Here is a 14,393-nt window from a genome sequence, read left to right as displayed (position 1 = left end):
AGCTAATTATTAGAATCAGATGTGCTAGATTAGGATGGAGTGAAAACATACAGGACCATAGCTCTCCAGGAACAGGGTTTGAGAGCCCTGGCCTAGACATGGTCTGGGACATCAGTGCATCTGACGTTTCACTGTAGAGCTTTTTGGTATTGTCTATCTAGCTAGGCCTACATAATTCAGCTAATGGGGTCAGTGGCAGCCTTCATAGGACCTATTTCATTGTGGCAGTAACCAGTTGTTTTTGCCTTCTCTACGGACAAGACAAAACAGTGTGGACCTGCCCCTTTAAGAGAAGAGGAGTTCCAGCGATTTGAATGCTGCAGATTCAGAATCCACAAGTAGCCTACCTGCCAGTAAAATAGAGCATTCAAGAGCAGGAGCAGCAGGCAACTAACTGCACTTGCATCACAACCACACGGTCGTGGACGGAGGAATGGGGGGGTGTACAGCTAGTTCGATTTCCCGATAAGAAGGAAAAGCGCACTACAATCAATTAAGATGGTGTCGTGGATTATCTCCAGGATGGTAGTGTGAGTATGCATTCTGCAGCGTCTGTTTGTTATCGCGTTCTATAGCTACATACGCTAGTTCGCGCTGTCATCTGTTCGCTGCCATGGCTTGTGCCCAGAGCACACGCGAACAGTTATCTTGATAGCCAGATTGCTAGCGAGCAAGCAAATTTCTAGCAATTAAATTGTCGTTGGTTTATATGTAGCCCATGGTGTCTAAATGTGCATTTTGACCACTGGTGTTTCATAAAGCCAGGATGGTAGGCAAATTGCAACACCGTTACAGCAACACCGTTAGCCAGTGCAAAATTGGCAAGGTAACGTTAGCTAGCTAATGTGGTTAGTTGAAATGACAACGCTGCTAGCCAACTGAAGTGAAGGTGGAATACATTAAATGGCTAACAAGCTTGCTAATGCCATCTACTGAAGCTAATTTACGAATTCATATATTGGTTGTGTAACTAAATCAGTAATGCAAAAATGCTTTAGTCTTGGCTATCGCTAATCGTGCACAATCTTGAATAATGCAGGCCCGGCTGCTATGATCAACAAAACATGGCAGCAACTGCACTGCTAGCATGACGCTGACAGCCAAATAATTTAGCATCATTAATGATTTGTCTGGCTGTCGTGTGTCATGCTAGCAGTGCAGTTGCGGTCATATGTTTTGATGATTATAGAAGCCAGGCCTGCACTATTCCAATGTTACCTCAACCAAAATCAAGTCAATATTTTACATGATTGAGCTTTGTCATTCATGCGTTGTCTTAAATGTGCAAAATGCAGAAATAGTTCGTAATTTCCTGGTTGCTAAAATTCGAATAGTTCGCCTAATTTCAGTTTTTGACAAAACAAGCATTGTGTAGCGAATCCATGTACCATGTAAACCGCTGTTAAATATATTTTCAATAGCTATAAATATTGTATTTTCAGCTTTTTGAAGCTGGTATACAAAACCGAAACTTAACAGGAAGCATTGTACATTATTTATTTAAATCTACCGCTTAGACTTGCTTTCGATGAGAACGACAGATCTAGAACTAATTTCTGTGATTTTGGTCCGTCGCTCAAAGAAGTTAGACATTGAAGCTTTAACGCCTCATGTCCACCAGATGCTTCACTCTTTGCATTCCGGCGGAAGTCATTCATTGTCAATGGAGCAGTCCACAACACTAGGTTGTGGTGCGTTGTGTGCTGCCTGCGTTCAATATTTTCAACTCGTGCGGTGTTACAAACCGACGTACAGACTCCAACCTGCTCGCTTTTAGGTAGTTGAAAAGCGAAGCACATGCGTCAAGTGCCGAAGAATGTCGGCTACACATCAGTAGGCTGGACACATTACATTTTTAACAATGCTTTATTTCTAATCAAATGTAGCTCATTGCATCCGCGGTGGAGCCCAGTTTCATAATATTACCATATACCCCAGCTGCCTGCCGTAGTTTAAGTAATCACGAAAACAAACAGGCCTTATTTTAAGGGAATTTTTCACCCTGCCAGCTCCTATTAGTTCTATTGAGCACTGTGGCACCAACTCGCCTTCCGAACTTTCTAATCCCATTTTGTTGTATAGTCACTATGGTAGTTTCGCTATAGTTGGCAATTGAGACCTGCTCGCGTTAAAATGCAAACAACAAACAATTACTCGTTACTCAGAAGTCGTCCCGTTGTTTACTATAGGGACATATAGGTATGTATGTCTATTTTGCCAAATATCTCGCAATGTGTATATTTAGATAAAAAAAATAAAAAAAAATGGACCCCATTTTAATCATGAGAATCGCCTCTTTCTAATTGTGTAAGGCTGGGTAGTGTATCTTGTCATCAAACGCTAACCCCGAAATACCTTTTGCCCTTGGAACGCTGAGCTCCCCCCATTGTTTTCCGATGGAGAAGCATGCTGGTATATTTCGCCAAATATCTCGTAATGTGTATCTCGTTGTCGTCAAACGCGAGATCAGAAGTTGCCCCCCCCGTTATGCAGACATAGGCACACTTGGCACCATTGAGGTGCGGATGTTTACTTTCTACACGAGTTGTTTTTCAGTTTCGTCCTAAGAACAGATTGTAGTGGTAAAATTAAAAGGGATACATTATTAAGCTTCACTCCAGTCAAAACTGTCTGCGAACGTTCGATTCCATTCATTTGCTATTGGCTCGCGCTAGTGTTCCAGTTTAGCCAACGTTCTAAAGCCGTTTTTCAGTCTTGGGTGAATTTTGACTTGTTCTATTGTCCAGCCACATCAGCCAAAACAAAAAGCACTCTTGCATCGTGTGTAATGTGTTATCATGGAGCTGTCACTGTGACAGTGGTGCTGTTTCATAAGGGGTGAGACCAATTATGTTTTGGTGAGATGAAGAGGGAGGCAAACCATGAAAAACAGCCCCAGGCCTTTATTCCTCCTCCAACCAACTTTACAGTTCGCATTATGCATTGGGGCCGGTAGCATTCTCTTGGCATCCGCCAAACCTAGTCATACTGCCAGATGGTGAAGGATGATTCATCAATTCAACTTTACGCCACTCCAGCCGACGTTTGGCATTGCGTATGGTGAGCTTTTGTGCGGCTGCTCGGCCATTTCATGAAGCTCCCGACGAACAGTTATTGTGATGACGTTGCTTCCAGATGCAGTTTGGAACTCGGTAGTGTGTGTTGCAACCGAAGACAGATTACTTTTAGGTGCTTCAGCACTCAGCGGAACCATTCTGTGAGCTTGTGTGGCCTACCACTTCGTGGCTGAGACATTGTTGCTCCTAGACGTTTCCACTTCCCAGTAACAGCACTTAGTTCACCAGGGCAACTGACTTGTTGGAAAGGTGGACTCCTATGACGGTGCCACGTTGAAAGTCACTGAGCTCTTCAGTAAGGCCATTCTACTACCACTGTTGGTCTATGGACACTGCATAGCTGTCTACTCGATTCTATACACCTGGCAGCAATGGGTGTGGCTCTGAAATGGCCAAATCCACTCATTTGAAGGGGTTTTGAAAAAAAATCCCCTTCGAATCGTCCTCTGGAATAACATATTCTGGGTTAATAATTACGTAACCAACAATCTGTAGTAATACTAGTCCCATGCAAATAGGGATATTGATGTAGCCTGTCTGACTTTGCATTGTATTACATAACCAATAATAACATCTAAGGCAACTATTACCTTTAGTGTGTAGAGTGATTAATGCCATATGTCCACCAGCTGCACATGCATTTTACCATATGTTGTTTTTGCCAGATGTCTAGCCTGTATTTTCCGTACTTGATGCGCATGTGCTTTGTTAAACACTGTTTTGGGGGTTACTACATGATTCCATGTGTTATTTCATCGTTTTGATGTCTTCACTATTTTTCTACAATGTAGAAAATAGTAGAAATACAATGTAGAAAATAGTAGAAATAAAGACAACTGATTGAATAAGGTGTGAACCAAACGAAAGAGTGTTTTGTGACTGGTAAAACTGCACATGGAGAAGAACATTTTCGCCCTGTTCGACTAAAGCTAATAATTAGAACGGATGAAAGCCAAGTCATTCAAAAAGTACATTTAATGCCCTTCCAAGCTGGAGTTTGTTCTATTTTTTTTTGGTAGCATGTTGTCACTAAAGAGGGTCATATGGATGATAACTGGTGTCTTGGGCCCAGCTGTGGTGGAGGCAGACTACAGGCAGTGGCAATTTTTTTTGTTCAGGGGTGGTTGTTATCCTTGATGATCTTTATGGCCTTCCTGTGACATCGTAACCTAACAATTCCAAAACTACTACCTGTATAAAGGGATAAAGAATATGTACATAAAGTGAATAAAGGGATAAAGAATGGTATGAGGTAGCATTGTTGAAAGTGGCTAGTGATATATAATTCCCATTAAAGTGGCTGGAGTTGAGTCAGTGGTGGCAGCAGCCACTCAATTGGTCACTTTGATGCACCTGATGACCTCGCCTTCTGGATGTGAACAGGCAGTGGCTCGGGTGGTTGTGATGATCTTTATGGCCTTCCTGACATCGGGTGGTGTCGGTGTCCTGGAGGGCAGGTAGTTTGCCCCCGGTGATGCGTTGTGCAGACCTCACTACCCTCTGGAGAGCCTTACGGTTGTGGGCGTCGCAGTTGCCGTACCAGGCGGTGATACAGCCCGACAGGATGCTCTCGATTGTGCATCTAGAAGTTTGTGAGTGCTTTTGGTGACAAGCCGAATTTCTTCAGCCTCCTGAGGTTGAAGAAGGCGCTGCTGAGCCTTCTTCACTATGCTGTCTGTGTGGGTGGACCAATTCAGTTTGTCTGTGATGTGTACGCCGAGAAACTTAACTTAACCACTACTGTCCCATCGGTGGATAGGGGAGTGCTCCCTCTGCTGTTTCCTGAAGTCCACAATCATCTCCTTAGTTTTGTTGACGTTGAGTGTGAGGTTATTTTCCTGACACCACACTCCGAGGGCCCTCACCTCCTGCCCGTAGGCCGTCTCGTCGTTGTTGGTAAGCAAGCCTACCACTGTAGTGTCTTCCGCGAACTTGATGATTGAGTTGGAGGCGTGCATGGCCACGCAGTCGTGGGTGAACAGGGAGTACAGGAGAGAGCTCAGAACTCTCCCTTGTGGAGCCCCAGTGTTGAGGATCAGCGGGGTGGAGATGTTGTTACCTACCCTCACCACCTGGGGGCGGCCCGTCAGGAAGTCCAGTACCCAGTTGCACAGGGTGGGATCGAGACCCAGGGTCTCGAGCTTGATGACGAGTTTGGAGGGTACTATGGTGTTAAATGCTGAGCTGTAGTCGATGAACAGCATTCTCACATAGGTATTCCTCTTGTCCAGATGGGTTAGGGCAGTGTGGTTGAGATTGTATCGTCTGTGGACCTATTTGGGCGGTAAGCAAATTGGAGTGGGTCTAGGGTGTCAGGTAGGGTGGAGGTGATATGGTCCTTGACTGGTTGCAAATGTTTATTGAATTGTTTTATTTCTGCCATTTCTATTCCAGACATTCTGAAATTCACTAAAGCATCCCATGTATTTAACTTTAGTCTTTCACTTTTCAATGATTTGGAACTCATCTCATCTCAACCCCAGTCTCTCAAAGCACTTCATGATGACGGAAGTGAGTGCTACGGGGCGGTAGTCGTTTAGCTCAGTTACCTTAGCTTTCTTGGGAACAGGAACAATGGTGGCCCTCTTGAAGCATGTGGGAGCAGCAGACTGAGATAAGGATTGATTGAATATGTCCGTAAACACCAGCCAGCTGGTCTGCGCATGCTCTGAGGGCGCGGCTGGGGATGCCGTCTGGGCCTGCAGCCTTGCGAGGGTTAACACGTTTAAATGTTTTACTCGCGTCGGCTGCAGTGAAGGAGAGTCTGCATGTTTTGGTGTCGGGCCGTGTCAGTGGCACTGTTTTGTCCTCAAAGCGGGCAAAAAAGTTTGCCTGGGAGCAAGACATCCTGGTCCGTGACTGGGCTGGTTTTCTTTTTGTAATCCGTGATTGACTGTAGACCCTGCCACATACCTCTTGTGTCTGAGCCGTTGAATTGCGACTCTACTTTGTCTCTATACTGACGCTTAGCTTGTTTGATTGCCTTGCGGAGGGAATAGCTACACTGTTTGTATTCGGTCATGTTTCCGGTCACCTTGCCCTGGTTAAAAGCAGCACTTTGACGACACACTAAATCCCTTCGCCAGCTTGCAAATTGACTATCTCAGAAATGTAATGGATGTCCGCGCCGAAAGACGGCTCATTGTTTCAAGAGAAATCATTGCCCAAGGTCGATTTCTCCTACAACAAATCCATTGTGGGCATGTTAAAACCCGATCGTCTTAACTAAATATATGTATTGATGTGAAAATTGAAATATAGACAGTAAGTCCCGAGACTTTATACATGTTGAACTGTCTTTGATGTTGCCGGGAAATGGGAAGAAGCTACGTCACAGTTGTAACTGTGTAGGTAACTACTCTCAAGATTTAGTACAGATCAGGCCCGACACAAAATGTTGAAATAGTAACCTATTTTGACAACTATTCAGTGAATGCAACAAGTATTTGATACAAAAATATTTGTAGGACAAATTTGATATTTCACACCATCACTTTAGTGTTTGCATTTAGCCTACAGCATGTCATGGAACGCCTGGAAGCACGGCCCCATCCTGCAAAGTGGCACAGAACACGTAGAGCACCCAAAGGATGTTTCTACACATCTCCCACTCTTTGCCCTACTGTATGTCCACTCTGGATGCACACCACACACCTTTTGTGCCCTTCAAACTTCACCTGCTTTCAAATGAGTTACAACTCGGGCCACACGCCATGGTGCCACATTATTGTCTCCCCTCTACCTGCCACTGTAGCCATATCAAAGTGAATGCACAAGCTGCATTTTCAATTCCTTCAGAGAAGAGATTTCTGGGAAGAAGCCTTTGCAGGGTCCCCCACACAATGTACGCAATTGAGGGCTATGTTGAGTATCTCCCCCAAAACACATACTTCTGCCATTTTGTGCCTGTGCGTCCAACATTGTAATAGCTCCTCAGTTGGTCAAGATGGTCAACCCCACCCATGTTCTTGTTGTAATCCATTACAAGCTCTGGAACAGATAAGTTCCATGATTAAAGGAAAAACAATTCCAAAACCCCTACCACTGTCACTTTAGCCCTGTGGTTTGTGGTTCAAGGGTGAATGGTGAGACTTAGGGCAGACACACGCCATGGACGCGTAGGCTCCCCTCGCGGGTGTCCTCTCTCCTTTCGCTCCGCATCTCTATCCCTCCAATCATTTCTAACTTCTATTCCTCCCTGCCTTTTTTCTGCTGAGCCTTGACTCTCCATATCACTTTTTTCACTGACCGAGAATAACAAAGAGAGGAGCAACAAAACAAATAGGATACAATTGTAGTCTGGAACAGTCTCTTCCTTCCTCTATTTCTCAACCATACACATACTCTCTTCCTAATAAGGTGTTTCCATAATGAGTTGTGATAGTTACACGCTTCTCATTTCTCACTCACTAACTACAGAGTTTGCCAATGTTAGCTGATTAGTTACAAAGCTGGAACAGTTTCCAAATTAATTGCATCGGTAGAAACAGGACAAACAAGCAACTTGTCAGCTGGCAATGTAAACAAATAGCCAACTACTCATATGCGCTCCACTGCGCAGGCATCTTCTACTCTAATACGACAACTAAGCGGTCAAATAATAGACAAACGAGGCAATGTATAGCCTATGAATATCTGCACCTAGCAAACATGTCAAACCACAACCTAAGCCCAACAGATAAACACCAATTAATCCAGCCTTCGTTTCGGTGGCTAGTAAACTGGTTTTCTGTATGGCTAGCTAGTAAAAGTGATAGCTGAGGTTGACGCTTCGTGAGCGCTGCCCAAATGTATCACTACACACAACTTTTATTGCCTGACAGCCTAGCTAGCTAGCTATAGAAAGCAGCTTGGGCCGTTGTCATATAAATTACATCGGTAGAAACGAGACAAACAACCAACTAGTTAGCTGGCTAAACACTGCGACTATTTCCATGAGACAGCACGCAATCATACAAATGTGATGACAGCCACACGAATACAACAACAGTTGGTTAGCAAGTTAATTTTGCGATATTGACACAGATATTTTTGATAGATAAACAAGGTCGTTCGCGGCCGCAATAGTAATTTAAATAAAGGCCGTCGATGGCCACTGGTTTCTAATACATTTTTGCCAATGCGACTGGGCATCAGACTCCAGAGTTCTTTATTGCAGAGTTGTGTCAATGAGGTGGTTGTTTTGACCCAACTGTAGTTTGTCACTACTATAATTTCCCATTGTAGCCAGTACAGTAGACCAGAGTACAGTAAAGTAGATATGTACATTATAGTGTTCTCTACTCTACTGTGCTGTCCAAACTTGTGACACATGGGTGTCTTCTGGCCTGCCCTGCCCAACGTCTCCTCTTACTGCAATGTAAAACTAACAACGCAGTGCATCCCTGGCCCAACATGTATGACTGGGCAAATCACTCAGACCTAGACAGATGCATGGACCCAGTGTACACGACATACACCAATGGAACAAGAAAATCCCATAGCAGGAAGAGTTCCACAAGACAGCCTAAGAGAGAGTTTGGAATACACAAAGTATCACTCTGACCGAAGGGTGGTACACCTTCACAGTTTAACCTACAGTGGTAGAAATGCACATAATGTACATACACTGGTAGCAGACTGCCTCTGATGGCTGTGTGTGTGGCAGACAGTAAGGCGTGGTCCTCCTAGATCTCCCCTCGCTCAGCATTCAGTTCCTGTCACATCAGCAGTAATTGCCGGGCCGACGGGACAGAGTATTGTGTGTGTGTGTGTGACTGGATTTATTTTTCCTTTTGTGTGTGTTGCAGGTAGGTTCACATACGGTGGGTGACCTGTCGTTAGCCCTTTTTGTGTTTTGTCCCTCTATCAGTACAGTAGCAGAAACGCTATCCATAGTTTTCCAATCTTCTGTTTCCTGGAGAGAGAATTTGTTCCAACAAACTGCCCTTTTTTTTAATGTCTAAATGTCACCATGTATAGTGCCTTGCGAAAGTATTCAGCCCCCTTGAACTTTGCGACCTTTTGCCACATTTCAGGCTTCAAACATAAATATATAAAACTGTATTTTTTTGTGAAGAATCAACAAGTGGGACACAATCATGAAGTGGAACAACATTTATTGGATATTTCAAACTTCTTTAACAAATCAAAAACTGAAAAATTGGGCGTGCAAAATTATTCAGCCCCCTTAAGTTAATACTTTGTAGCGCCACCTTTTGCTGCGATTACAGCTGTAAGTCGCTTGGGGTATGTCTATCAGTTTTGCACATCGAGAGACTGAAATTTTTCCCCATTCCTCCTTGCAAAACAGCTCGAGCTCAGTGAGGTTGGATGGGGAGCATTTGTGAACAGCAGTTTTCAGTTCTTTCCACAGATTCTCGATTGGATTCAGGTCTGGACTTTCACTTGGCCATTCTAACACCTGGATATGTTTATTTTTGAACCATTCCATTGTAGATTTTGCTCTATGTTTTGGATCATTGTCTTGTTGGAAGACAAATCTCCGTCCCAGTCTCAGGTCTTTTGCAGACTCCATCAGGTGTTCTTCCAGAATGGTCCTGTATTTGGCTCCATCCTTCTTCCCATCAATTTTAACCATCTTCCCTGTCCCTGTTGAAGAAAAGCAGGCCCAAACCATGATGCTGCCACGACCATGTTTGACAGTGGGGATGGTGTGTTCATTGTGATGAGCTGTGTTGCTTTTACGCCAAACATAACGTTTTGCATTGTTGCCAAAAAGTTCAATATTGGTTTCATCTGACCAGAGCACCTTCTTCCACATGTTTGGTGTGTCTCCCAGGTGGCTTGTGGCAAACTTTAAACAACACTTTTTATGGGTATCTTTAAGAAATGGCTTTCTTCTTGCCACTCTTCCATAAAGGCCAGATTTGTGCAATATACGACTGATTGTTGTCCTATGGACAGAGTCTCCCACCTCAGCTGTAGATCTCTGCAGTTCATCCAGAGTGATCATGGGCCTCTTGGCTGCATCTCTGATCAGTCTTCTCCTTGTATGAGCTGAAAGTTGAGGGACGGCCAGGTCTTGGTAGATTTACAGTGGTCTGATACTCCTTCCATTTCAATGTTAGCTTGCACAGTGCTCCTTGGGATGTTTAAAGCTTGGGAAATCTTTTTGTATCCAAATCCGGCTTTAAACTTCTTCACAACAGTATCTCGGACCTGCCTGGTGTGTTCCTTGTTCTTCATGATGCTCTCTGCGCTTTTAACGGACCTCTGAGACTATCACAGTGCAGGTGCATTTATACGGAGACTTGATTACACACAGGTGGATTGTATTTATCATCATTAGTCATTTAGGTCAACATTGGATCATTCAGAGATCCTCACTGAACTTCTGGAGAGAGTTTGCTGCACTGAAAGTAAAGGGGCTGAATAATTTTGCACGCCCAATTTTTCAGCTTTTGATTTGTTAAAGTTTGAAATATCCAATAAATGTCGTTCCACTTCATGATTGTGTCCCACTTGTTGTTGATTCTTCACAAAAAAATACAGTTTTATATCTTTATGTTTGAAGCCTGAAATGTGGCAAAAGGTCGCAAAGTTCAAGGGGGCCGAATACTTTCGCAAGGCACTGTATTATTGCAATACAGCTGGTACCCTAAGTAGGCTAACAGTGTTTTTTTATGAGTGCACATTTTTAGAGCCTGTTCAGAATATGGCCTACTTTCTTTGAACGCAACCTATTTATGTTAACACTGAGATCATGGGTTTTAGACTCGAGTCATGTGTTAAGCAACATTTGACTAGATAAATATTGAAACAGAGGGGGCATTTTTGTTCAGTGTTGGCATCTTGAGGTCATGTTGCCCTGGTGACGTTGTTTACTGTACCTTAACCTCTGACCCATGTCTCCTCCTCATCCTTCAGCCTGGCCTTCGGGACCCTCTACCCGGCCTACTCCTCATACAAGGCTGTCAAGACGAAGAATGTGAAGGAATATGTGAGTACTGTACCTATTTATTTGTATTATTATTCCAGTATATTAGTGTAGGCTAAACATTTTAAAGTCTCTTTTTGTAGCCAGCTCATATTCTTATTGGAAAAAGTGCTGATTTTTATTTTTAAATGGGGTGTGGAATTTTACTCTCTCCAATGGGATGCTGCAAGTTTCCATTGTCTCTGAGGATGCGAGAGCAGTTCAACTGTATCCGTTTAAAAGGGGAACCTCCCAGCTTACCTCATCCCTGTCAGCGAGCAGAGGGATGAGAAAGAGAAGGAAGAGGGGTCCTCTGCCAAGCGCTCTCCTTAGTCTCCTCCCTCTGGTTGCTATAGAAACCCCACTCTCAATATCTGAGCGGGGGCACATGCAGACTGACAGAGGGAGTGGGAGGGAGATACAGAGGAGGATGCCATTTTTAGCCTTGTTGTTTTTATACCCCCTGGGTTGAGTACTTTGAATTGTTTATGTGCTTTCGTAAAGTATTCAGACACCTTGACTTTTTCTACATTTTGTTTACTTTACAGCCTTATTCTAAAATGGATTCAATTGCCCCCCCAAATCGACACACAATACCCCATAATGACAACTGGTTTTTAGACATTTTTGTGAATGTAAATGTGATTTATTTATTTTATCCGTAAGTATTCAGACCCTTTACTCTGAAGCAGCTTTTGGCTGCGATTTTAAAGCTTCAAGTCTCCTTGGGTGTGATGCTACAAGCTTAGCACATCTGCATTTGGGGAGTTTATCCCATTTCTTCTCTGCAGATCCTCTCAAGCTCTCAGGTTGGATGGGGAGCTTTGATTCACAGCTATTTTCAGGTCTCTCCAGAGATGTTAGATCGGATTCAAGTCCGCGCTCTGGCTGTGCCGCTCAAGGACATCCAGAGACTTGTCCCAAAGGCACTCCTGCATTAGGGTCGTTGTGCTGTTGGAAGGTGAACCTCCCCATCTGAGGTCCTGAGTGCCCTGGAGCTGATTTTCGTCAAGGATCTCTCTGTACTTTGCTCCGTTTCTTTCCCTCAATCCTCCCAGTCCCTGCTGTTTTAAACCCCCCCCCCACAGCATGATGCTGCCACCACCATGCTTCATTGTAGGGATGGTGCAGGCAGGGACAAACTGAGAACGAAATATGTACCTGGACTTTCTGTCTCAGACCGGCACACCAAAAATCCCCCCAGCAATACACCACAACCCACGCCACACTTAATGTAAACAAGATTACTGAACAATATAACAAATAGGGATAAAGTATTTGCTTTGTTCTTGAAGGGCTGTCTGTGGAAAGCCACTGGCACTGAATGTTAGCTGACTAAAGCTTTTAGGGTATATAAGAGCAATGTCGGCATACAAAGTGCCATTACTCAGCATCCATCGGCGATTTCTATCTTTAACTGTATCCAGAATTTGATTATGGACCCCACTCTTGTATGCACTCTCTACCCCAGTAAAAGTCATCTTGTGCCATCTCTCCAGGCATGGTTTTCTTCTTTCGAGCCCTTTTCGTTGGCCGAGTGGTCTCTAACTCCAGCTCTGTTTCCTCATCCAGTTCCTGCAACTTCCTGTTAGCCCACTGAACAAATGTGCCTACAGCTGCCTTGACTTTTTCAAAATCTCTTGCCATTCCTTTCAGCTGCTCCTCTGTTGACACAACAATACGATGCACGGACAGAATGTCCATTCGTTTTGAAGATATTTTGAGACTGTTGAGGTGACCTGGAATATCTGCGTTTTAAGTATTGTTTCATACTTTAGCAACCCCCTCAATGTATCCTGGTGCCTTGACCCATGCAGTAGTGATGTTTTTCTGATCTTGTATGGTTGACAGAGTGAGAAGGACATCAACATACAGATTCTCATCTGGATTTCCAAAAGCTTCCAAAAGCTCCTCTTTAAGGCACTGTCTTTAGCCCACCAGCCTGTCTCTCTGATTGGAGCAAGATGTCTGTCTTGGGTTCTTGCTCTCCTTCTCAAATGTTCATCCTCTAGGATTCACTGAAGAACACAGCTATGTTGTTATTGAGAGAAAAAAAGTGACCCACTTGCCAAGACACACTCTGTGTCTGCCAAAACAAGGTTCAATGTATGTACATAGCACCACCCATGCACTTGATTGGTGGACTTTGCAGAGAGCAGGGCAGGGAAGTCTTTATACTGGCCTTGCATACTGGAGGCTCCATTAGTGGAATTGCCAATGCGCTTGCTGATGTCAGGCTTCATGTTTTCCAGTACTTCACTCGGTACCTGGACAAAGTATTGTCCAGTGGATGCCACGCATTTCACCACAGCCACAAGCCTCATGACGTTCGTCACACATTTGACTGACAGAGCATTGATCTTGTGTTGTAGTGTCAATCTGGACTGAAAACATACAAGCTTCCTGGATTTCACTTGTTATGGTGGCCTGCGCCGTATGGTGGTAATGACGTTATCGGTGGTAGTCTTTGATAAGAGTGGTTAGAGGGCTTCTGCCCCCTCTTGACCCCGGTTGAGTTAAAATATAGTTTTTTTTTTTTTTTTTTTTTTTTTTTTTTTTTGCTTTTCCCTATGCAGGCAGTGAGATGCTCTTTCATACATTCATAAGTCTTTGCTAGGTAAAGCCCCGCCTTCTCAGCTCACTGATCACCATAGCAACACACGCTCCAGCAGGTATATTTCACTGGTCATCCCCCAAAGCCAACACCTCCCTTTGGCCGCCTATCCTTCCAGTTCTCTGCTGCCAATGACTGGAACGAATTGCAAAAATCACTGAAGCTGGAGACTTATGTCTCCCTCTCTAACTTTATGCATCAGCTGTCAGAGCAGCTTATCGATCACTACCTGTACACAGCCCATCTGTAAATAGCACACCCAACTACCTCATCCCCATATTGTTTTAAAAATGTTTTTAATCCTCTGCACCCCAGTATATCTACTTGCGCGTTATCATCTGCACATCTATCACTCCAGTGTTAATGCTAAATTGTAATTACTTTGCCACCATGGCCTATTTATTGCCTTACCTCCCTAATCTTACTACATTTGCACACACTGTACATAGCTTTTTCTATTGTGTTGTTGACTACGTTTGTTTATCCCATGTGTAACTCTGTTGTTTTTGTTGCACTGCTTTGCTTTATCTTGGCCAGGCCGCAGTTGCAAATGAGAACTTGTTCTCAACTGGCCTACCTGGTTAAATAAATAACAAATACACAGGTCGTACTCAGCAGAATGATCATCTCTAAAAAGTTGCCATGTTCAATGCTGCTGTCATCTAGTGTATAAGCTGCTTCAGACTGCATGCCTCTGTAGCTCAGACCTCTCTTCCCTATGACTTTAACAACATCTATAATGCGTACAAATGAAGCTGACTAAAGCATGGTTCTCTTCACTGTA

At 43.9% G+C, this 14,393-nt stretch overlaps 1 protein-coding gene across 1 annotated transcript in view; it reads left to right on the top strand.

Moving 5' to 3' along the window:
• Nucleotides 1-79: 79 nt before the first annotated feature.
• LOC112220738 (receptor expression-enhancing protein 2) overlaps nucleotides 80-14,393 on the top strand; it is a 32,376-nt gene continuing 18,062 nt past the window's right edge. The window contains exons 1-2 of the mRNA XM_024382597.2: nucleotides 80-530; nucleotides 10,947-11,019. Of these exons, the coding sequence (XP_024238365.1) occupies nucleotides 499-530; nucleotides 10,947-11,019 (105 nt within the window). The 5' untranslated portion in view covers nucleotides 80-498. The remainder of the gene's footprint in view (nucleotides 531-10,946; nucleotides 11,020-14,393) is intronic.

The sequence above is a fragment of the Oncorhynchus tshawytscha genome, linkage group LG21 (assembly GCF_018296145.1).
Source record: "Oncorhynchus tshawytscha isolate Ot180627B linkage group LG21, Otsh_v2.0, whole genome shotgun sequence".
Taxonomy (NCBI): domain Eukaryota; kingdom Metazoa; phylum Chordata; class Actinopteri; order Salmoniformes; family Salmonidae; genus Oncorhynchus; species Oncorhynchus tshawytscha.
This window is presented reverse-complemented; position numbering and strand designations above follow the sequence as displayed.